This window comes from Leuresthes tenuis, unplaced genomic scaffold (assembly GCF_036924035.1).
Source record: "Leuresthes tenuis unplaced genomic scaffold, fLeuTen1.0.hap1 SCAF_2, whole genome shotgun sequence".
In the NCBI taxonomy this organism is placed as follows: Eukaryota; Metazoa; Chordata; class Actinopteri; order Atheriniformes; family Atherinopsidae; genus Leuresthes; species Leuresthes tenuis.
Genome location: NW_027325356.1, coordinates 12,341,347 through 12,365,450, shown reverse-complemented (window position 1 = coordinate 12,365,450; position 24,104 = coordinate 12,341,347). Strand labels below are relative to the sequence as shown.

The 24,104-nt window shown below is 39.0% G+C and overlaps 2 protein-coding genes across 5 annotated transcripts in view; both read left to right on the top strand.

The window, feature by feature from the left end:
• Window positions 1-22,697, top strand: part of LOC140301651 (trans-1,2-dihydrobenzene-1,2-diol dehydrogenase-like) — a 208,614-nt gene extending 185,917 nt beyond the window's left edge. Inside the window, exon 8 of the mRNA XM_072380225.1 lies at window positions 22,684-22,697. The gene's annotated coding sequence lies outside the window, so the exon portion shown is untranslated. The remainder of the gene's footprint in view (window positions 1-22,683) is intronic.
• The window catches only part of celf6 (CUGBP Elav-like family member 6), a 141,052-nt gene that overhangs the window by 102,403 nt on the left and 14,545 nt on the right, over window positions 1-24,104 (top strand). For 3 of the 4 annotated variants that reach the window (XM_072380222.1, XM_072380219.1, XM_072380220.1), the window contains 7 exons: window positions 196-275; window positions 11,260-11,433; window positions 12,297-12,444; window positions 13,572-13,721; window positions 14,529-14,591; window positions 15,168-15,248; window positions 17,949-18,092. In XM_072380222.1, coding sequence (XP_072236323.1) covers window positions 196-275; window positions 11,260-11,433; window positions 12,297-12,444; window positions 13,572-13,721; window positions 14,529-14,591; window positions 15,168-15,248; window positions 17,949-18,092 — 840 coding nt within the window. The remainder of the gene's footprint in view (window positions 1-195; window positions 276-11,259; window positions 11,434-12,296; window positions 12,445-13,571; window positions 13,722-14,528; window positions 14,592-15,167; window positions 15,249-17,948; window positions 18,093-24,104) is intronic. The other variant, XM_072380221.1, reaches the window with a different exon arrangement.

Below are 24,104 nucleotides of genomic sequence, written 5' to 3'. Positions count from 1 at the left end.
GGGAGCAGGGTCTTCCAAGCAGCTAACGCCTTCCATATAATCAGACTGATTTACTGCAAATTATGCAGTCAACACACAAATGGCAGAATATATTTACAAACCAGATGACATAAAAACAATGGTAATGAATGGTATTTCCCCCAGATATTCAAGGCCATCTTGCTAATTTTCCCCTCTCTTTCTCTGTGTTTACAGGCTGTGCATTTGTGAAGTTCTCCAGCCATGCAGAAGCGCAAGCCGCCATCAACAGCTTGCATGGTGGGCAAACAATGCCTGTAAGTACAACAATCACTGCCGTGCTGTCTTTAAATCCCATTAGTTCTCTCTAGTTTTGGAGAAAGTTCTTCAAGGAATATGAACTGCCAGGTGGACCTGTTTCACTTTTTCTGCATTCCAAGAAACATAAAATTGAGTTAAACTGAATCAAATTCTGTGCTCCTTTTTTAAATCCAAGAGGATATTTGATCTTTACTAGTTACTATTACAATAGTTATTAGAATATTATTCACCAAAAGAACAAAAAAAATATAGAATTAAAAACAAAACAACAGTAAGTAGTCATTATAGAGAGTCATTATGTTAGGCTACTGTGGTGAACAGGAATGACTCCCTGTATTTGTCCTTATTATTAACTGACAGAACGTCTGACACTTATTTGTTCAATCAGTGCGCTGTATAGATGGGTTAAGGGTGTGCAGTGTTGTCTGTTATATTGAGCAGCTTGTGCAACATACCTTTTTTCACAACAAACCTTGATGGCTCTTGAGCAGTCCCCAGCACATTATCCGCCTTCTTTTCAAGTACTCCAAGTGAAGGGGTCATATGGGCAGTTTTCTGCCTTTAAAATCAACTTTAATGTACTGCCCCTTCAAGCAATGGGAGGGAAATACAACTCATATCAGCTCTTCCAGTCTCTTTCAGTCCTTATAATGAGGAGGCAATGGGTGGCACAGTTACGTGCAGCATGTTCAACAACATATATCAACAGTGTATTTGTAATTTGTAATCATGGCAAACTTAAGATGTAAAGCCACATGAATTATCCATCACAGCAAACACAAATGTTTGATTATGTATATAGTACCTATAATTGTAAAGTTAGAGCTGTTTATATGCTGACATTTTCAGGGACATGGATGTCAACATGTGTCATAAGAATCCAGCCAAAATGTACAAATATACCACTGAATAAAAAATAAATGTCATAACAGATGTCAAAATGATGTTGCTCTTAAAGAAACGTATCAGAAACTGTACATTTATTGCAGATAGATGTTCATCAAAGATACCCTAAAACAGAGCTTTTGTTAATACAAACCAGCTTCCGCTAATTGCAGTTTTGAATTTTAGTTTCAGACATACAGTCTTTGAGTTAAATAATGTCACTGTTCAGTTTACAAAGTAAATTAGAGGCAAAATAAATATTAATCTAGTGGCATCACATCCAAGGCAGTCTCTCTGCTGATTGTGAGGTAACTATGGCAGACATGTCTATCTGTTTTTGTACATCATCGTCAGCCAATGCATTTTAGCTGAAGGGAATAGTGAGCTGGGGAGCTGCAGAAATTTTTTCTTAAGCAAACCCATTTCCTCATCTTAGTACTTGTTGGGTCAAATACTCTGGCCACTAGCCCCAAGAGAGCCCTCCTTTAGCCATGTGAATGGCAGTAGAAATGTTATTTGCCCTTACACCCACTGTTTCTCCTGCTTTGGCCCGATAGTTAAAATATGGTAACTGAAAATCGTGTTTTATGAACAAGTCTTTCTTTGACCATCATTTTCCATATGCATCCTGTGTCTTTGTGTCTCAATGTATTTGATAGCTCATACACTCAGGCCAATAACACACAGTATTGTAACAGAACACATGCTATCTACAAGCAATACATTTATGCTTGTCACTCTGACTAAAACCACATGACGAGCCTAGATTCACACACATTCTCACTCTTTGTTATTGCACACAAACAATTCAACAATCATCATCCATTACTTTGATTTGCCCAGCTGGATACTCTGTATCCACTATCTTTTCACTCAATATCTGTTTCCTTCTGCTGCTATTCATACAGCTTTTTGAGCATAAACAATATATGTTCTCATTTTTATAAAGTTAGAAGTACTGCACACAACACATACATTCTTGAATGTTATATTCTTAATAACTGAAGCTGAGGCACAGACACAGGTTGAGTTCTAGAAATGAAAACAATTACAAACATTTTCATGCATTTATGGTACAAACATTATATGGGATGTTGCTGTACATTGTGAACAAGACATAAGTTTAACTGACAGCAAAATTTCATCCGCAAAAACAATCTAATGCTTACTCTTCACAATTACTCCTATAGGTAATAATGATTTGTTCACTTTAGTAATATGTGGGGGAGAAAACCTAACCCAGAGAGAGGATTTAGCTCATATTGATCATATTAATTTCCCTACTACCTTTTCCTGAAGAAAATGACTATCTATTGTTGACCTCTTTCTTGCCACCTGTTGAAGATTAATTAGATATTATCTGGCATTTAAACTGGAGCCTAACTGATGATGGAAATCAAGGGCTAATGCTGACACAGATTATTATGGTTTGAAGATTTCCGACTACAGTTAAATAAAAAATTATTCATACCCATTCCATTTTTTTTCATCTGATAGTGACACATTTGCCTCATAGCATGTAGGTTCCTGGTTTGAACCCTGGATGGTGTCTTTCATTTGCATGTTGTCTATGTGCCTGCAGTGGTTTTCTCAGTGACATGGTTTCATCTTATAGCCTGAACCACGTTACACTAACTGGTGATTCTAAATTGACTGTCGGTATAAGTGTGAGCATGAATGGCTGTTTGTCTCCGTGTAAGCCATGTGATGAACTGGTGACCTTTTCAATGTGTTCTCTGCTCACCCAATAATGCTGCAGTAGGCTCTAGTCACAACTCTGAGCAGGCTATAGCAAGTATGAAGAATGGATGTTTTCCACTCACTGTACATTACATAAACAAGAAGGGAATGTAAGATTATGAGAGTGATTATAGTTCACTTAACATAGTGCTTCAAGTAATATAAGTATTTTATGTGTATAAGGTTTTCAGGCAGTTTACTCCACTTTTAGCCATCCATTGATTTTGTGTTGACTGTGAAAATGCTAATGGAAAGCTGACAAACTTTAATGATATGGGCTATAAGGTAAATGATGTGAGTTACACAAAAAAAACCAATCACGGAATACAGGTGATTTATTTGCAAGTGGAGAGCTAGAGAAAAAGCTATACCTGATAGAAGTGCAAAAAAGAGGATGACATATCTGATCACTGTACTTAATGCTATGTGGGCAAATATTTTTTTCTTTTTTTTTATATTACAAAATCTCAACTTGCCATTACATCACATCAGTCACAGCAACCATGCATTCTCTTTCTACACCCATCTTGAACTGCACCTTTGTTTTGATGATGACTACATTCTTTGCACCCCATCTTCCAGCACTCTTCAGCACTCAGTATCCACCAAACTCATGTTCAAAACATTATTCCACTGGAATCTAACTATGCTCATGAACAATTTTCTGACTGCATCTTGTATGGCTGAAGACAGTAGTTTTGAAAAAAGAAACAATAAAAAACAGCAAAATCTGCCACCAGATATTCAAACTCAAAAGCACTTTTGTGGTAGTTCCAGCTACAGATGTCAGGTCGTACACAAATATGTCTTTCAATTATGAAAACAGCTAAAAAGTTTGGACTTTTACATTATGATATACCCATGCAAAAGTAAGAGTGAAAGTTTTTCTTGTAGAATTGGTACTTCCCAATAGAATCCTGCATATTTACTGAGATTTAAAAAGGAATTTGAAAAATAATTAAATCAAATTGGAATGAAAACTGACTTACAGTTCTACTGAGAGTAAGACATGAAATTTTTATTGGTGTTAACATTTTTGTAGAGAATAAGTAAAATCCTTATTTGAACTACCAGTAGCACACTCTAAAAATAAATTCAACTACTCACCATAGTATAAGAGACAGACAATATAGTACAGCTGAGCAGTTTTTAATAAGGATATAGTAGGTAAAGGGCTTCACAAAAGTAAAACTTTCTCTCAGCAACAAGGTAGATATGTCTTTGAAATATCTTATCGAAGCCAAAACCAGTGACAGTTTGGCCTCTGCCATGGGGCTACTTTTTGTTAAAGACTATTAAACATTCAAAATATATACCTATCAGGAGAAACTTCATTACAGACTCAAGAGGGCAGGTTAATAATAATAAGTAAGTCAATAATAATAACACCCTAGAGTTAGCATGGATCTTCAAAATGAGGTCAGATTAATAGGCTGCTTTTGCTCAATTAACTGCTTCCTGATATTTTATATTACAGCCCTTATTATTATTATTATATTGTGGGAAACTTGCAGTTCCTCAGCTCTCGTTTAACTTTAGGCTTTTCTATATTTATTCATCAATACATGGCTATCATCTTTCGAGGATTGGAAATGTTTATCCTGATATGTTGTAGACTAATGTTGTTCTGTCAACACTAGTTATATTACCACTTTGGCCAACTGTAATTCAGAATTCATGAGAGTCATATCATTCATTTCATAGACAGAATAGAGCACTTGTGTTTGGTTGCAAGTCTAAACACTTTACACAGTTTGATATATAGTATTTATGAGAGGCATGAAATAGCTGTAGAAGGTGCTGATTTTTAAAAACTTCAAATAAAGAAGGTGCCAAACTTCTCTTTTCAAGCAACAGTTCGTTATGATTTGGTCTTCTTTTGTTTGGCTTGATAATGGCCGCAAAAACCCTTCAGTAAAATAAATTATGATTTTCCGGGCATCTTGCTGCCAGTGCTACACAGCTGGATACACACATGAGCACCCACTCTTTCTGGCAGGCATCCGCACCTTCGCACATTTTACTGATGTTCCGCAATAAATATTTACGGATGCTTCCTGGCAGCCAGATAGTGTCCTAGGAAGCCAGATGTAATTTACACATCTTTTTGATGCCGCCTCATTTTACATTACATTGAAGTAGTGAGGGGAAAAAATAAGTGGTAGAGTCAGTTTACTGTGTGTGGTTGTTGTGTACAGCAGACGCCAAACTTTCTTGGCAAGTGAACCATGAGGGCCAAAATTTAATAAGGAGTGGACGATGAGCCAAGAAATAATCATGCAGCACACTGATCTTAGAAAATTATGACAGGCCTCTTACTGAAATTTGAGTCTAATCAGGATATTCATCCGCTCCTCAAAATATCTTGTTGACTCAATCAATAGAATATGTTTACATCCAGCAGATTTACATAATTGACTCTTGTGAGGCTGTGTTTTGATTTCTTGCACAGGATATTTGGCTCATCCTGACTGCTCTTGTGCACTCTGTGCATGTTGCCTTGTCTAGCTGCTCAGGCACAGTTGTATTAGATCAGGCCACTGAGCCACCTGAGGTCTCCTGCAGATGAACTGTCCAAGGCAACATATGGAGCCCCAAAGAGACTGAGGTTGGATCAAGAGAGAGCCAAAAGTTCATTAATAATCTATATTAACCATAGCTCTCTCCCTCTATCCCTGCACCTGTTATCTTCTTCTCCCCAAATCCAACTTCCTCTCAGATTAATAGCCAAGGTGGCCATTAGTATCCAACTAAAGCTTTGGTACCGATGGGGGGTGCAGTTAATTTGGATAATATCTCTGCCACATGTCGTCAAGAACAGCCTAACAGGAGGCAGGATTCAGACAGTGGGCTGCTCCACACAGTGCTTGCTGCCAGCTGTGAGGTCTGAATGAACCCTGAACAAAGAGTTGTCTCTCACTCTGTCTTTCTTTTCCTCTTAATGCTCTCTCAACATACACATGTATATACAACCACTGGCCCACAATGAAATGCTTTAATGAAGCTTAAGGGCTAGGGATGTTACCAAAGGCCATGTGCTGATCGATGGGGTCACAGTTTTAATTGATGTTTATTGCAGATTGCAGGTGCTTCCAAAATTAACTTAAAAGGTGATTGAGCACAGAGCAGGCACGCTCACTGGTTCAGCTGTTGAATTACTGTAAGGCTGCAGAGGCACAGGTGGCAAAACTTCAAATGGCAAAGCCAGGGGCAGGCACACAACACCCAGCAAATTGCAGACATTGTCATGTTTGGTGTCACAGCGTGGCTGGCAGGGCCTGTGGAGTTTTCCAATGCTGGCAGCAACAACAGTGTACTTGTTTGTGATACTATAGCTCTGGATTAATGAGAGATAAGACCAAGCCAGAGAACACTGTCAGTGCAAAACACAGTTAATCAAATGACACATGCAAGATCTTGGACTATATTTAATGAATAACAATGACTTTTATGTGCTCCTTATGTATTCAGGTGAATACTGATATTCACACGGTCATTTTTTTTTAAAATATCCAGCAAGTTAAAATTTTTGTATGAATGAAAATGTTTTCAAGTGTCTTTTGGTATGATTCAGTGTGGAAGCAGATGCAGCCAGACAGGCCTTTGTAATAATATGAAGGGAGGCTACACCAAGTCTGTGTATTCCACTGCTAATGAGAGAGTGTCTTTCCAAAAGGCTTACAGAGATGCAGCAGGTTTCAGAAAGGGCACAGAGGGTGCAACCAATTACCAAACAAACTTATGGTCTGTTGAATTCATTTCTTAAAAATCCTCAATTGATAATATTAGTTTCTTAGATCTATAATAAGCCAAGACAATTGGGGAAGCTTCAATTGTTATTTAAAGTCCTCCTCATCTAAAAGTCAAGCTTTTAACCATTTTAACACATCCAAAAGTTGTGTTACAACATGAATATGAACAATATCAGCCATCAGTGCTGTTGCTAGGGATTTCTGCTTTAAATCAGCAGAGCAGCATCTACAGCCTCAGAAAAGTGAGGTCAGACAGTCTGTATGTCCTACAAAGATGACTGGAGAAACTAATGCTGACTACTTGTGCGGTAGAGCTGTACAACTATGTTTCAGGAAATGTGCGGAAATGAGAAGGTAGTCCAAGCTATGATGAAAAGTTAGCCAGAGGCTAGGGGGTGCTCATCGTAGGAACTCAGCCTAGTTGATAGCTGCTGCTGGCAAGGGGATATGTGGGCGGAGTCAGATGAACATTTACATAGGTCCCAATTTACTGAATAAAGACAAAGGTGTGGTCATACCTAAGTAATTTTTTTTCATGGGAAAAACCTTTAAATGTACAATTTTGATAAACACAGAGGAATCTTTAGGTGATTAATACATACTAGCATAGGACTTTAAAAGTAGCTTTCACAGTAGCTTCAAATACTGGTGAAAGATGGTTCATAGGACATGTTTGTTATGTTGTATTGACGTAAGCCTCCATAGAGAATAGAAAATAAGTGTCTGTTTACTTGTGCATAGACGCTTCACAACAGTGTTTTTCTATCACAGTAATACGAAGATAAAAGCATTATGCCATTTCACTGCTGTAGTTGTGTTCTAATCCCTCAATTACCATTGTGCCTTCTACCATCTACACATTTTGAGCTCTATACAAAATCCAATAATGGAGATTTTCAAAAGTCAAGTGTGTTGTTCAAGAAATTAGATTAGTTTTTGAACCTGTGACAAATTCCTTAGTTGTACCTGTCAAAAGTGACGGCTCCCCTGTTGGCCCTTATCAAATTCAGCAAATTCATTTTCTCTCCAGGTATAGGAGTCATGCTGTTGGAGGTTATTATTCTGTTTGTTTGTCAGCTAGTGATTTTCTGCTGCCAGTGAGTAGGATCTGCTTTGCATCCAGTGCTTGTTGTTTGCCACCACCTGTTCCTTCATTACCTATCCCGATACTTCTCTTCTTTTCTATAGATAGGAACTCTTGGCCTGTAAAAAGGCTCATACTCTGAAATCTTCTTGTCTGATTAGACCTTTCATCTGTTCTTAAGTCTGCCTTACTTGTAGATGTGAGGATATGAAATTCTTGTTAAGAGATGAGACATTTTTTCTAAGGGATATTTTTTTGCTATGATAGTCAGAAATGTTGAAACATGAGTTTCACTGCTGTCAACACCTACAGAGGCTGGGGTAGAGTTTTAGAGTTGCTGCCAAAACCATTCAGTAGAGACATTGCGGAGAGGGTCTCCTCCTGTGCTGCTGTGTAAGCTAGAGCACTTTGCTTGGAGAAACCAGACCAGGCCAGACTCACCTAATCTTGAGTCATGGTGGAGTGACTACAGGCAGCCTCTGGCTTTCACAGTCATGATGCTCACAATGCATTCTTCATGAGGTTTTAAATTAAAATAAAAAAACACACAGACACACAAAGCAGAAAATGAGCGAATCTAAATGCCAGGCCGCTGTGAGCCGGGTTGAGCAACAACGCTGGAGGAAGATGTTTGCTCAGTGCCAGCCTCATTAAATCCAACAGCCCAGTCTCTTCAACTGGCCTACAAAGTTGACAAAGAAAAAAACAAGGTCAGGAGGTGGAATGAAATCAAATTAGAAAGGGAAAAATGGTGCCGTTAACGCTGCCATATCGGAGTATTGATTTTACTAATTGAAATGGCACCAAGAGAGAAGTACCAGATGTGTCTCCTCTGGCCTGAGGTGAGGTGCTGGCTGGCTCTGATAGGTTCCCATCTAAGATGCATTGTCCCCGAGGTCCATACTGATGCTTTCCTTTATGGTTATCTACACTCAACACATTTTCTTGGTTGTGTTAATAGACTGTTTATGAGAGACATTTAACCTGGGTTCCTTGCAAAAACTTATATACAAGAACTACTTTCTTGTCCATGTAGGACATGTATAATTATAAGTTTAGTACAGAAAACATTAGATTCAGAGTGGAGTAAAATTAATGATTAGGGGATTGCATGGCTTTAAAAATAATGATTGCCTTTTAAGACCTTTACAAAATCAATAATCAATGTTGAGTTTAGGCAGGGTGAATGTTGGAGCTATTATGCAAGGTGAGTTTTTGTAGTCATAACTAATCAGAGGGAGTGCGATCGCTGTTCCTGCTGAAAGCTTCATCACAAAAACAGAATAGATATTTTGTAGGAATTACTAAAATAAAACATTTCCCTTTTAAGGGCAAATGTTTGTTTCTTTCTTTGATTTTCTGTTTGGAACGCTCCACTTCAGTCATGTGTCATGTGTAACTAGCAACTTTAGCTTAAACTTGGACCTGCAGAGGTTTTTGTGCGCTTCTATTTCTGACACAGAGAGTCAAAAACTATCCTGCTCAGGAAACAGGTGAATGCAGCATCACTCCCTCTAGTCAGTCTATGTGTCCCTTGCAGTTCTTTGACATTTTTAATTTCTACACGTCTAAGAAAATATGGAAATTTTAATCAAAGCCTGCATTTGCACTGACCCTGTCAGGAAGAGAGATTTTGTGAACGATGAATCCAAGTTGTGATTATTGAGTCCTTCTTTCCCCGTGTCTTTGCTTTTATGATCTTACTAATCATATCCTAACTGGCCGCTGGCTCTTTCTGTCCTTCTGTCCTGGTGGTACTCAGTGCTCTTTCCCAGCATGCACTGCCTGTAATTAAATAGGAGCTTGGTCCTTTTGACTGTGTCCGTGGCTGATGTCTCTGCCTGACAGAGTCTTCATCCACCCTCATTCTTTCTGTATCTGTTTCTCACTCACACACAGACACTCCTCTTTTACTCTCTTTGTCTGAATGTCACATGAGGAATGGACTCTGGTCTCTGTCTCTCAAATTATTTAATTGGATGCAAACTCAGGAGCACAGATATCAATACAGAACTATATCTGCCATAAGGAAGAGCCATTAGTCAATACTTTGCCCTTCACATGCCACAGGCTTTTGTCAGACCTAATTACCCAGTGCTGTATTCAGTGAAGCTTTACCAGTGAGGGACTGGGGTTCCTGTGGGATCTGGTTAGGATCACAGTTCACCCCCAGTGTATACAGTGGAGTTGGTAAGTTCACAAAAGCAAATATCACTCACTATTCTCTCATTTAATGCTCACAGCTAAATTACTATAGTCAAGAGAGGTGCATACTGGCTCTCTTGGTTTTAAGAAATTAGGTCTAAAAATCTGGATTGCAAATTACTCTGAACATCAGATGATAGAAATTAAACATGTCATTACCACTCTGTCTCTTCTTCTCTGAAGAAAGTTCACACTCTTAACTTTTGTGGAAGAACTGATACAGGACAGAAGAATTTTTGTAACCATTAGGTTGTTGTAGGTCATTTCCCTTTGGAACACACATTGCAAATTTGTGAGAAATCTATTTTTAATCACACAATAAAGCACGTAAAGGGTATGCATCAGTTTGTCTCTAGATGACCTATATTTTGATCGTGGTCTGATTCATAGTGTTGAATACACTAAAATGTGTGCAGATTTCAGGGTAGAGAATGTTAACTAGAACACCACTTTTGTAATTAGCATAAGCTCACATGGGCTTCTTTCTGTAACTGCAGAACTTACAATATGTGTGTAATTGTGCCTTCAAACTGCACTCGTGAGCTTGTGATTCTGACATGGGAAGTGACGGTATATACATAACTTGAAAAAGTTCTCAAAAGATTTCCACTCAAAGGGTTGTAATGAACGAGATGACAGATATTTAAAATTAAGACACTTACCAAAACTACAAGCAACCTCCTGTAGACTTTAAAATGGGCCTACTAAACCACAAGATGCTCTATTTTTGCAGGAACTCCTTCAACAGCACGGTTATGCTTTTTCTCACTGTATATCTCCTGTGTGTATCAGAAAAGGAGAGGGGCAGAGGTCTATGATAAATCTTTCTGCATGAAGTTCAACGTTCAACTTACATAGCCAACAACTTTTATGCAATAAACCCTAAAATTTTTGGTAACACTGCCACTCATTTCTCTGCATTCCATCTCTTTGTTGCTCTCTGAACAGTATAATTCGTCGACAGTATGGTATGGTGGTAAAATAAGGGTTCTCACATACACAAGGACCCACAACATTAATACATATAAATGGTTCATTCTAAGGAAATAAAAACATAATAATTGATTTAGGAGAGTAAATAAATACTAATAACATAATAACATTAATTGAAAACATAGTTTTAAATTAAATAATTGATTTTATGTCATAGAGTTTGTTATTTTTAAATATCAACTTAATAACTCCAGCTATTTTTCAATAAAGACCACTTACATAGGAAAAACCCAAAAGATGAATCTATCTACAAAATATGGCTAAATATTGAAGTTAAGTTGCATATTTCATTAACCTTGCAAAATACACATGTCCCTGTAGGGTGCCTCATCCAGCCTGGTGGTCAAATTTGCAGACACAGATAAGGAGAGGACCCTGCGCAGGATGCACCAGATGGCAGGCCAGCTCGGCATCTTCAGTCCCATGACCATCCAGTTTGGGGCCTATGGCGCCTACTCTCATGCTGTAAGTCTCAGCCCGGCGGGGGAGGAGACGGTGAGCTTTAAAAATGGAAAACAAAAACTATTGTGATTTGAGGTTTGAACTCACTCTCTCTCCCACTAGGCTTGTGACTCTCCCAGTGAACAGACCTAAAGTGATTCACACTATTAAATGACTAGTAAGATCTCAAAATTACTGTAGCTTTTTGGATATTGTGTCTTTTTATCCCCTTCTTTGTCCAGGGAAGCTGATTATCATGAATTTCCAGCAATATTACATACAAATAGCATCTACCACTTATTGCCATTTCCATATTTCCTGACTTGTAAGATAATTTAAACTGCCAACCCAGGCCTGCCTGTTTAACATTTCACCCAAACACACCCCCCCCCAAAAGAAAAGAGGTGCACGTTATTAACCAAGAGCACACCCGATCACGCCCTACCTCTTTCTCTGTCAGCCCACCCCACCCTTATTTCATATTCACACATGAAAGTCACAGCCTGAGTTTGGCATCTGTGAGATTTTACACTCACACAGTAGCTAACAACTCACCCTGACAGGTGAGAATCGCCCACTTGCACACAGTCTCTCTCTCTCTAACCACCCCTTTTTTTACTCCCTTACACACATATACAGAACATAATGATGTACATAGACTCCATCTTCCTAAACTCATCACCACACAGCCTTTATCTTATGTAAGAACAATGAGCACAAGGCCAGAGTAGTCGTGGAGTAGTTTAGAAGCAAAGCTGCAGGGCAACAAAGATCACTCTGTTCAAGAACAAGGCATGGGCCAAGCAAACAGAGATGTGAGAGTAAACACGTTCTGATCCTGCGGCTATTTCACCCTCCTTTCCTTTTCTGTCCTTCCCTCCATCCGCCTCTCTCCCCACTGCTCTTTAATCCTACAGCAGATGATGCAACAGCAAGCAGCCCTGATGGCAGCAACACAAGGGTCCTACTTGAACCCTATGGCAGCCATCGCTGCCGCGCAAATGCAGCAAATGGCAGCTTTCAATGTCAACGGCCTGGTGGCTACTCCCATGACACCATCTTCAGGTATGTACATTAACATGAATGCACCATTAAGTGACACCGGAGATAGTCATGCAGGAGGTCTCTTTCTTTCTCCATTTCTTACTGCTGCCCCAGATCATTTTCATCATTAGGAAGAATTACAGAAGTACAAGTAATATATTCATTCAAGGTCTTTCTGAAGTTGCCCTTGTTGAATTTTTTAAGATGTAGGCTTAATTTTCAGGGTAAAAGCAAGGACTTTTAGCATTGAATTAAAGGAAGCAGAGCCTTGCACTGAGTGAGGTGTGGCAAGAGAAGATGTAAAGAATTTCTATATGCTCATTGGCAGCCACATTATGGTCTCTCCCTTTCTTCTGCTCACACATTATCTCTCTTTCATTCTTTCTGTCTGTCACTCTCCCCCTCTGTGTCTCTGACTGTGTGTTTTCTGGGAACACAGCCAATCCGATGACTTTGTATGCAGAGTCCTTGGCTTATACAATATAAGTGCAAAGATTTGTGTGAGATAATCCTGGACCCCAGTCTGAACTGTCTTTTCGGCCCTTGTCATGAAGAGCTTTGATGGCTCGACACTAAGTAGGCATGCCGCCTGACGGCAAGGCCATTGCAAATGTGTTATATAAAGTGACTTGATGCTGTACCTGGCATTTGTAATCCACAAGGCCTACATGGTCCTGATAATACCCATCACACATAATCCTACATGACTTAAATGCCCTTCACCTGGATAAGAAAAATAATAAAAATCCATCAGCACAAAAGGCCACAGGCAAGGTGACAGACATGCAGTACAGCCTGCTACACAAACACTGTGTTTTTCAGGGTCCTCTGTGTCAGTGGTCATTATTACATTTTCCAAAAGTGAATCAATGCTTTTTCCTCTCACTACCCTCAATTAGTGTGTTGATGGAGTGTTTGTAACTGTACCCTTCACCTCAGCAGAATAAGTACCAGCTTATACCAAAAATACAGTATAATTTCATAAGGACTCACAAGATACACATTTGTGGCTATTACGTGCATGCTAGACAGTAGAATAGGTTAGGAAATATACATTACAGTACAAAAAAGACACTTCAGATTTTGAGATTATAGCATGTGGAGTCTGTACCATGCAGTTCCCATATTTACTCAGCATCTATTTGCAGGCACCAGCACACCCCCAGGCATTTCTGCCACAGCCGTGCCCAGCATAGCCACCCCTATTGGGGTCAATGGATTCAGTACCCTCCCGCCTCAAAGCAACGGCCAACCCACATCTGAGCCTATCTACACCAATGGTATTCATCCTTACCCAGGTGAGCCATTCCAATTTACATCAAGAAAACATAATATATATCTGTTGCATATATTGTCTGACTCCATTGCTCTGACCCTGACTTTGTTAGCTGCTTAAACTGATCTTTGAGTGTTTGATTATTGTAGGGCTGTATTTGATCTGAATAAGAACATCATCTAATTTCCAGAATGCAAGTTCAATATGTTTGTAATGACAAATTGTATTATATCACACAATACTGTTTAAAGTTTGACAAGGGTCTTTTCAATTTCACTTATTCAATGACATTTTTCTCTGATTTGAACTAAAGCATTTGTGGTTTGAAGCTAAATCAACAGTCTCTGGCAGATTTCTGAGAAGCCTGCCCCAGTATCATGATGAATCAATCAGTTCATCCATCAGTCAATTATAGTTCGTTTGACGCGTCTCAACCCATCCTCAGCTTCTTAATGTTGCCTGGGACTAATTCCTGAAGAACTGACAGAGACTCACTCCCCTTTTCTGCATTCTGAAAAGGCAGCTGCAATCGTAATGAACAACAAAGTGGTTTGTTTGGCACGTTGTTAATATTTGATGCAAACATCTGGGGCAAACAGGCACTTCGAAGAACTGCAAGATATGACAACCTAAATTTCTCTCACTCCCTGTGGGATCTTACCGCCTGATGGATCTCTACAGCAAAGCCAATTTTTCTCTTGATCTCTAAGATTATCTCTATAGCTTGGTCTTTGTGTCTGTCTTGACCAGTGTGCATCCTTTTTCTCTTTGCCTCCATTTTTTTCACTGTCACCCTTCTTTCTCTGTCTCTCTTTTCATATCTCTGCAGCACAGAGTCCAACAGTGACTGACCCTCTCCAACAGGCTTATGCTGGTGTCCAGCACTATGCAGGTGATCCGTCTCCCCTAGCTCTACTCTCTCACTTTCTCCATCTGTCCCCCCCCCCCGCAGCCCCTCTCTCCCTTTTGGTTTGTCACATCACTAGACATCATGACAGGTAGAGATAGCCAGATGACCAGACAATTTTATTCTGGATTCGGCTACTTTTACATTAGGATTACAAAAGGATTTTCACTTGGCTTGATTATACAGCCTTACAAAAACTTATTTCTGAAGTACACTGAGAGCTGAGGATTTGAATCTGCCATAGCCTCCTACATGAGCGATGACAGACCTCTCATAACCATTGCTTTGTGCCTGACATCATCTCTCATTAACATGGTGTAAGTCTCCCTCTCTTTCTTTGTATGTCTGCTTAGTTGAACTGCACTCCACTCCCCCTTTTGCCATTCTCTTTGTGTAGCGATCCACCAGCCAAATGAGCCCCAGCTCCCAGTCATAATGCAATTTATTAATGCAGTGTCTAGAGGACACAAATGAACAATGGAATAATGATTTGAGTTTTGTTGTGTCAAATATGAAAATGGAGATGTGAAAAATTCCACTCTGGTTCTCCCTTTGCAACAGCAGCCTACCCTGCCGCCTATGCGCCAATCAGCCAAGCGTTCCCACAGCAACCAACCATCATTCCCCAGCAACAGAGGGAAGGTAAGAGCGAGCAAGCGCGCCCACCCAAGATAAAAGGTGATAATTGCCATGTTCCATTCTAATGTAGCTGCACTGCTTTGAATTAGCGAGGGAGGGAAAAAAGCTGGCTGGGGAAAATGTGAAAAAAAGGCTCCCCATTTAAAGAGAAGAACATTAGCAGTGAGATGGAAAGTTACTCTGTCATTATTCAAAAACTACACTAATTCAAACTCGCAGCGTTGGACTGCTTAATCAGTCCATTACAATGTGTTTAAGTGGTTATAAATATTCATCAGATTAATTAGCTGCATGCATAATCATTTACTACCATTCCTTGTGAAGTGTTCACTCTTATGCCACAGCATCAGATGTAATAAAGCATAGGATATACTTTGACGGTAAATCACTCTTTTTGACGCCATTTCTTCAGTCTCAAATGTTCATCTAAATGATTATATGAGACAGCATAGATTGGCATGAATATTCAATATCTGGACTTGTAATTGAATGTTTCCAACATTGCCGGGTGGAAAAGTTAGTTTATGTTTGAATTTTGTCCATAGGGTCACAGAGCAGAACCGTATAAGGAAACAACTGAAATACACATATTTACATAGTTCAGTGATTTATTCCATTTTTATGCCAGAATAATTTCCTTCCATAGAAAAAGCACACAGTATTTACGGGTATCCCATCTTTCAATTATATTTTGGAGCATTCTATTCATTAGCAAGAATGATAGAAGTCACAGTAGCACAAACACAGAAACAGGCACACACATGGACACACACAGAGAACTATTCTTGGTTTAGCCAGTGGCCTGTCTGAGTTCTGGCCTCCTCAGGGTTTTGGCTGCTGTCCCAGCCTGTCTCAGTCCACTGCCACAGTCTGCAGCCCTGCCATTTAACAAGATACATCCAAACCTGAATACACGGGCACAGTCAAGCCTCAGCTTCAACTGAGAGCTAACACTTTCAACAATACATTCTATCAGCCCGTGTCTCAGCGTGTGTCAAGAAAGAAAATCCTTCCAAATCCCAAACTGTGATTTCAACCAAACAAATCTGTACTCTGACAGAAAATGTGCTCTTTTTAGAGCATCTTAGTCAGCATGGTGTAAGATATTAAAATAAAATGCAGAAAGGTAAAAATGTCTCACATTTTAAGTTATGCTGCAAATAGGGGGAGGCTTCTCTGCATCCAGAGTTTGTTCACCTAGCTCAAGTTCCAGCATTACCAAATATGCCCTTTAACAGTGAACCAAGGGTTAAACATTTGAGTTGCTTATCTTCTGGTATAGATCTTAATTCAGCACAATATCTCTCCTGGTTCATGCAATACGTTGAGCATTCTTTCTTCCAAATGCATGATCACTACATCATGAAAAACATCATCATCATTAAAAAAAAAAAATCTACTATAGCTTTCACCTGACTAGCCTGCTCCTGGCTGCACATGGCTAATTAGCATTATCAATACATATACATGGTCATCATTACATATGCAGGTGATATAGAAGAAGTTGACCACCTCACAAGACCTGTTGTGAATCGTGTCCTGGTGCCACAAATGGTGCTGGAATAGAAGTAGGATTTTCTTATTGACATATCTATCCAGCCAAAACTTACTGACAAAGCTTAATAGAAGTGGTCATGTGATCTAAGGGTATTTTATTCAGTCAAAAAAACTGTTTATGGAAACAGAATTCACCACTATCTGACACATAACCCTAAACAGACAGAACTAAGATTCAAACTATATTAATAACCTCTTTGTCAACCTACGTGTGTGCATATGTGTGTGTCTCCTCTATCTCGCTGAGGCATAGTACACTACAGCCAGTAACCACTGCAGCCCTCTTATCAGCCTTCTCACCAGAGCCAGTCTCATCTCGTCATGCTATCACCCTGAGCAATGAGACAGGGGAGAAAGCTAGCCAGGCAGCCAGCTCCAAGCTTACTGTCACTGAGTCCATCACACCCTCTCTCCTCTTTTTCTCTCTGCGTCCATACTTGGCTCTCTTGCTCTCTCTCTGTCCTGTCTCCCTCCAGTTCCTGCCTTTATCCAGATTGGTCTGTACAATATGTGGCAGCTGGCTAGATGAATGTGGAGGGATGGACAGAGATTGGAAGACAGTCCTACTGCCACATAGTAATTGGAGCAAAAACTTGGTTTATGTCTTAATGTGTTCTCTACCTTATCTCTGTGTTTTTCCATGTCTCATTGCTCCAGTTTCCCAGTAAACGTCTCAGTGTTTCTCTGTCAATCAATAATTATTGTTGTCTGTGCGTAAATCCCTAGCTGTTTTTGTCTTTTACTCCCCTTGTATTTTTGCTTCTCTTTGATAATATGTTGTTATTCCCAGGATATTTTCTAAGAAAGTAGTCAAATGTAAGTACATAGCATGAGTTAGTGAAATAAACCCCTCCCTTTTTAGATTTTACAGTAGCATATGGGGAATGGGGCCCATGGATTCAAAAGGAAAAAGACATTGAAATGGAAAAAGCTGTTCAAACAACATGTTGACAGTAGGATTAAGCTCTACAAATGCCACAATAATCTGGTTTAACAAATATAATGCTTTCTCCATGCCTACATTATGTCCTTGATTGTTTTACAGTTATTTTTCCACTCATGTTATTGTGGCCAGTCTTCCTCTCACAGGGCATCTCCTGTTTATGATCCCACATAACCCCCCTGCTGTCTTTCTCTCATCACCAGGGCCAGAAGGTTGCAACTTGTTTATTTATCACCTGCCCCAGGAGTTTGGAGACGCTGAGCTCATGCAAATGTTCCTACCTTTTGGCAACGTCATCTCCGCCAAAGTCTTTGTGGATCGAGCAACCAATCAGAGCAAATGCTTCGGTGAGTCAAAAACTAATGGTTAAAGAAAGGGGGAAAAAAAATCTACAAAAATGAAGAAAGTCACGTGGTGTGTGTTTGGCACTGATCTCATGACTCTTGCTGTTTCCCAACAATTAGTGTTTGCTTTTTCCTTTTTTCTGAGCGTCTTTCCTAATTGAGCTGCAGTTGATGTTTTAAAAGTAATGTCACATGCCACAACACAATGAATGTGAGGAGGGATATTAAGGAGCCAAAGCCAAGTGCCAAAAAATTGACATTCCTCGAGTGGGCCCTTGAGATTGGCTCCAAAAGCAGGTCAGTCCTTGTAGACCTGCATGCTGAAATGACCAACTTTACAAGAGCAATAAACAAGTCAACATTCACAAGCTGGATTTGGTCTCCATAACTGATTTGTCCCTTCAAGACAACTGAAGTGGCAATGATTTCTTTTAGTTCTTTATATTTTTATTATATATTTATATTATATTCTATATGTTCTGAATATTCCTTTTTCTTAAGTGGCATTATGGGAAGTACTTATGAGCAGTGTTTTAACTGCATTGAACAATGAACAGAGCACTCTTAGTTTGGAGAAGGAGGGAGGAATTCTGACTTGAGACCCAAGCTAACAGAACAGAAACACCAGAAGACAGAAGCTGTAGGTGGCAGGTCAGTTACCCTGTAGAGATACGTGGTGTCCATGCTTTGCATTTAGAATCTGTCTGCAAAAACTCAAAATGGTAATGACCAGATGCTGAGCTTGAGGCTTCAGAAAAGAAGTCAACACACAAATGGGTAATGTCTTAATGGCTATACTCTTATAGAATTCTAGAATAGTAAGGGCTAACAAATGATGGTAGATGCTCTCTATCCTCAAATCACAAACACAACTGCCATTTTCCCCCCAAACAGTTTTGTTATCTTTATTAGAGTATTCCTAACACAGTTAGTATCCATTTCCCTTCTTGCAAACCCCAGCCTTCTTCACCCTAGAGAAAAGCATTTTCCCAGACTGCCCGCCATCCTCAAGCCAGGCAACCAAGTAGCTTCCCGCCACCCCTCCCTTCCTCATGTCTCGCCTCCCACACGGTAAACCAGTTCATCAGGTTGGAGGCGGTGCAGGTGGAATCCATGGACTTAAAGAGATAATAATAGACTGGTGTGGGCCTTGCTGTTGATTCAGTTGGACAGCTGCACTCAGGAGACAGGCAGAGAGAGAGAGAGAGAGAGAGACTCCCATCATTGGCTTTCTCTCAGTTTCTCTTCAACACGGCATATCTAGGAGCATCTCTCTTCTTCCTCACCTGTCTCATCTCTCCATCTCAGGACATTCTGTCTCTCTCACCCACTGTGCGTGTCGTCCTCTGAACATATGCCGCTTACTAACACTATCTGTCAGTCAACAAGGGGGGTGAGGCCAAAAAGGCAATGACCCCATCAGTCTCACCACAGCTGGTGATTAGGATGTAAGCTGAATCAGAGCTATTTAACTTGTGATTTTTCATGATTTTGTTTTCACTAATTTCTCTTGCCTTTTTATAGTAAGAGCCCCACGGCTCTTTTGTAGTACGTTAAATGAGGAAAAAGATGTAGTGGATTAAGAAGACGTTATTATGCCTCAAAGAACTTGAAATAAGTCACTTAAAAAAAATGTGTGTTTATTCTTGACGTTGTGGTTAATGGGTACTGCAAACACATGCACATTAGTACATATACTGTACGTGATTCCACATACAGTATACAGATATAGAAAAAAAAAAACGAGGAGATAGATGGTTCATTTAAAATGCAGAAAAAACTATATCTTATTCATGTCGAAGTAAAGAGATGTACTTAGCTTGCCAGTTACATAAAGCACCACAAAAGTATCTTCTAAATAAATAGCCTCTTACACAAACAAGTCATTGATCTTACTGTTAGTTGGAGAGAAATTTTCCAAAGTGTAGGTTAAGACAAGATATGTCCAAATTTTTTTCTGGCAAATTGCTTGTCAATGCAGTAAGTAACTTGTGAGTTTTACCAGAATTATCTATAAGACAAGGCCTAATTTTCTGTTGCACAAGTGACATACATATTGAAATTTGAGTAGAGTTAACTCTGAGTGTTTACCAAGAAGTTTGCAAATTTTCAAATTATGGAAAGGTCCCTGAAGAGGCACTTAACTCTGAAGTAGGACATGGAGGATACAGTAGTTTAAATTGATGCATCGCTGTCTGTTTTGTTAAGTACTTTTATTTGCGGGGTGACAAAATATGTATGAGTTTCTGACATAGATTTAAGCCTCTGTATTCAGTCACTTCATATTGACTTTTAAAATTGATCTATTCTGTTCAGTGCAATTAGCTGGAATTATCTTAAAAATCATTTCAAAAGGTCTTTTGAGAAAGGACTAACACTACATCTTAAATTAAGAAGCTGTATGCTTTTGAAATACAAATAAAAATTATATTTACAATAATGTACATAAAGGTGTCTTGAAAACTGATTTTTCTTTCCCTGCCGGTATTTTTATCATGGTTGTTTTTTTTGTTTTTTTTTAATTTAGCTATTATTCACTTTTAAGTTAAATAAAGTTGTATTTCTATTTCTCTCGTCAGTGCAGGTCCATACATTTATATATTCTGTCTGCACAAATCAGTTAACATACCACTTTACAGTTAGGCTATAACCATATCTGCTTAATAAAAGGGCAAATATGCAATCAATACTTGCAAATATAATCAACCACCAAAAAATTTTTATAAAATAAAATAAATAAAAATCAAATGTACTTGAAGTTTTCCATTACATATTTTGATTCCCACACTATGCTAAGAGCCAGGACCTAACTTATATACTGCCACAGCCACTAAATTAATATTAGAAAATGTTTTTCATATTAACAAATATCACATTACACATGTGTAGTACACAGCATTGTCACAGCAACTCTTTTCTTTTATTGTTACCTTGGGTGGGGGAACCAATATAAGAATTCAGGTGCAGCAGTCATCTCTGCTGCTCAAGCTGGTCCTTGACTTGTGTTTTCAAGCCAATAATGCCTGCAACTTTCTGATTAGTTTCATCAAAAATGCATAACATTACAATGTGTATTGTATTCTCTGACATGGATACTTGCAATAAACCACAAGCAGTAGAAATGCTTGGGTTTGAGTTGCGTTGTACTACATACTTGGTGCTGAATGGAAAATATCAAACATCAGCCAGTTCATGTGGAGAATTCAGTTCAAATATTATATTCTGCTGTTAGATTATTTTTAGGAGCTTAAACTATACTTGTATTTTTGTAATTTTGTGGACCTATTAGACCAGGCTTATATGCTTTGATGTTCAAAAACTAAATCAAAACACGGCACTGTAAAGAATCAGATTAATAGCTAAATTACAGTAACACTGAGTTCATGTAGACACCTTAGTTTGACTAAAAATTGGACCAGATCGGATTACTTGCAGTCGGATTAAGACCCCGAGATAACTCGGTTGATAGTCACACTAAACATACTTGTATATTTGTATATTTTGTATATTTTACGTTCTGCGCATGCTTGAAATATTTTCCCGGGGTTGTGAACTGGAAGTCAAAGGAGACAGTATTACTGTTGTTGTCGCCGCTGTTGGAAAGAAACAAACAAAGTGATGGAGAATGCGCCGTTGTGCATGCGTTTGTGCAATAACCAGCTCATCACAAACGAAATATAGAGAACGCAGCTTCATCTTGCTCTTCGTTCGCCATCTTTCTCGAATGCCTGAACTTGTTGTTGTTGTTGTTAGTGGTGGTGAAGGGGTCAACCAGAAGTGGCTCTATTAGCAATAGTTGAAATGGGTACAGCACCACCTATTGTACCGGGGTATGACATGCTTTGTACCAATGATTCCATTTATTCACCACCATGTCTACTTGGATAATTACCGTTGCTCAAATAAGTAGCATAATCCAACTATAGCTATATTCGAATTAATCTCATCATGTAGACCCACTGACTGATCATTCTGTTATGAGACTATTTAGACCTAAGACTAAACTTAGGTCATGGTACCGATGTGGATGTTACTTTGACATGTATTATCCACTTGAATATTATTGCAGACCAATCACAACTCTTACGTCAATGGAACAACTTGTGAAGCAAAACAAAACAAACAAAAGAAAAAAAGAGTATTTACACGTTGCTGTAGTGGCCAGGAAAACTAAAACATGATCCATTTGGTTCCCATTGCTTCAGAGAGGAATGGAACAATAATTTGAGTTCTGTCTTGCTTGTAGCTTTGATATTTTATAGTAATCATTATCGTTTCTAACAAGGAAAGAAACAGCAGAGGTGGCAAGGCTCCTGTTCAGTCTATTTAAGTTTGGTCGTGGGCGTGTCCAGCTGCTGGGGAAAAATTGTTCAAATGTGACATATGTTGGTGTAGATTCTCAGTCAAGACTTCCTCTTGGATCTTGAGGATATTCAATGACAAATGTGACTGTAACGACCTTAGAAGCTGATACTCTCCACCATCTTTAGAACTGAAGAAGCCTTTTAGATGAGAGGTGAAACGTCTTCAAGATCCAAGAAGAAGTCCAGTTGCCCTTATTCAAGCTCTTCAGGAAAAATATGACGACAAAGAGAAGTGATTGAAGAGTTGTCTAGATTGTCAACAGAGCATTTCAGGACAGTTCAAGAGTAGGTTTTCTGTGGAAGACAATATTTGATGATTCCATCAACATTTTATGTGCCTTTCGAAGTTGGAAATGGACAAGGTTAATAAAAATGCCCAAATATCTTTAAAGAATCCTATATTTTACCAAAAAGGTTTTTCGATTCCTCCCTTTTGAAAAAGAGTTGATGCACATTAGGAAAGATGTAAATGCCTTTTGCTACTGAGTATCTGATGTCACTCAAAAGTTTTATAAGATGAACAATCGGCTGTTTCCGCCTCTAGAGAATAAACATTGACTAAACACACTGACATGAAAAAATAATCACAATCAACATAAATTGAAGAAATTCTTGAAGACTTCTCTCAAGTTTTATATCAAGACGCCTGGATTTATTTTTCTTATTTCAAAAAGTTTTGTTGATAACTCTCTTTAGTGTGCACTTTGTATATATAACACAAAAATAGAAAAGGCAAATACAAACAAACAAAAATGCAATAATATGTCTGCTTTAATGAGCCTTAAGCTTTTAATGGATTAAAAAAAAGTTTGCAATGTACTCTTTGTACTACTCCTATGCACAACAAAAATCCTATCAACTTCTTGGCATGAGGATGTAAATGTGAGGTATAGAGTTTCATTACAGCCAGAGCTAGTGCGTGTGTGTGTGTGTGTGTGTGTGTAGGACTGGGAGGGGGATCACTACCAACTGACAGGCCCTTCCCTGCTCAGTTTGTTTAAAGGGTTTGTAAAAGCAGCAGCCTTATCTCACCAGCACTGACAAAAGCCTGCCCTCTCCCCCCAAATTAAATTGGACCCATAGCAGTGTGATCAAATCAGCTGGCAGGCGGAAAATTCTGGCCGTCAATCACAGAGGTGTCTGATAAGAGCAGGCAAGGAGTCCCGGAGGGGAAAGCTGTGGGCTCATTCTGCCTCGACACCCAAGTGATAACTCAGAGCAGCAGGCACCTCCGTCCTACACACCTTGCTCCTAGCATCTCATCGCGACCCCCTGCCCTTTGCTCTTTACTTAGATACATGCTCAGTCACACACGTAAAATGAAAACACACACACAGCCCTACTGCTCTTGTGTGGCTCAAACACTGCTTTTCTCTGAAAAGCTTTTTTTCCTCTTTAATCTTTGAACACCTTTTATGTCTTTTCCTTTTCTCTGTTTGAGTTCAAATCCTGGTTACTAATAACCCTTTGTTTGATTTTTAATATCTGTGTTATTAGCCTTTATGGTATTTTGTGTAATCTTTTTTAATTCAGAGATTTTCAATTAATCTACTGAAAAGAGAAAACAAAGAGCTATTGTTATGTCATTGTTGAGAGTTTAAAAGATTTTTTTTCTTCTCTTCTTTCATCTTAGTTGTCTTTTCTCCTTGCT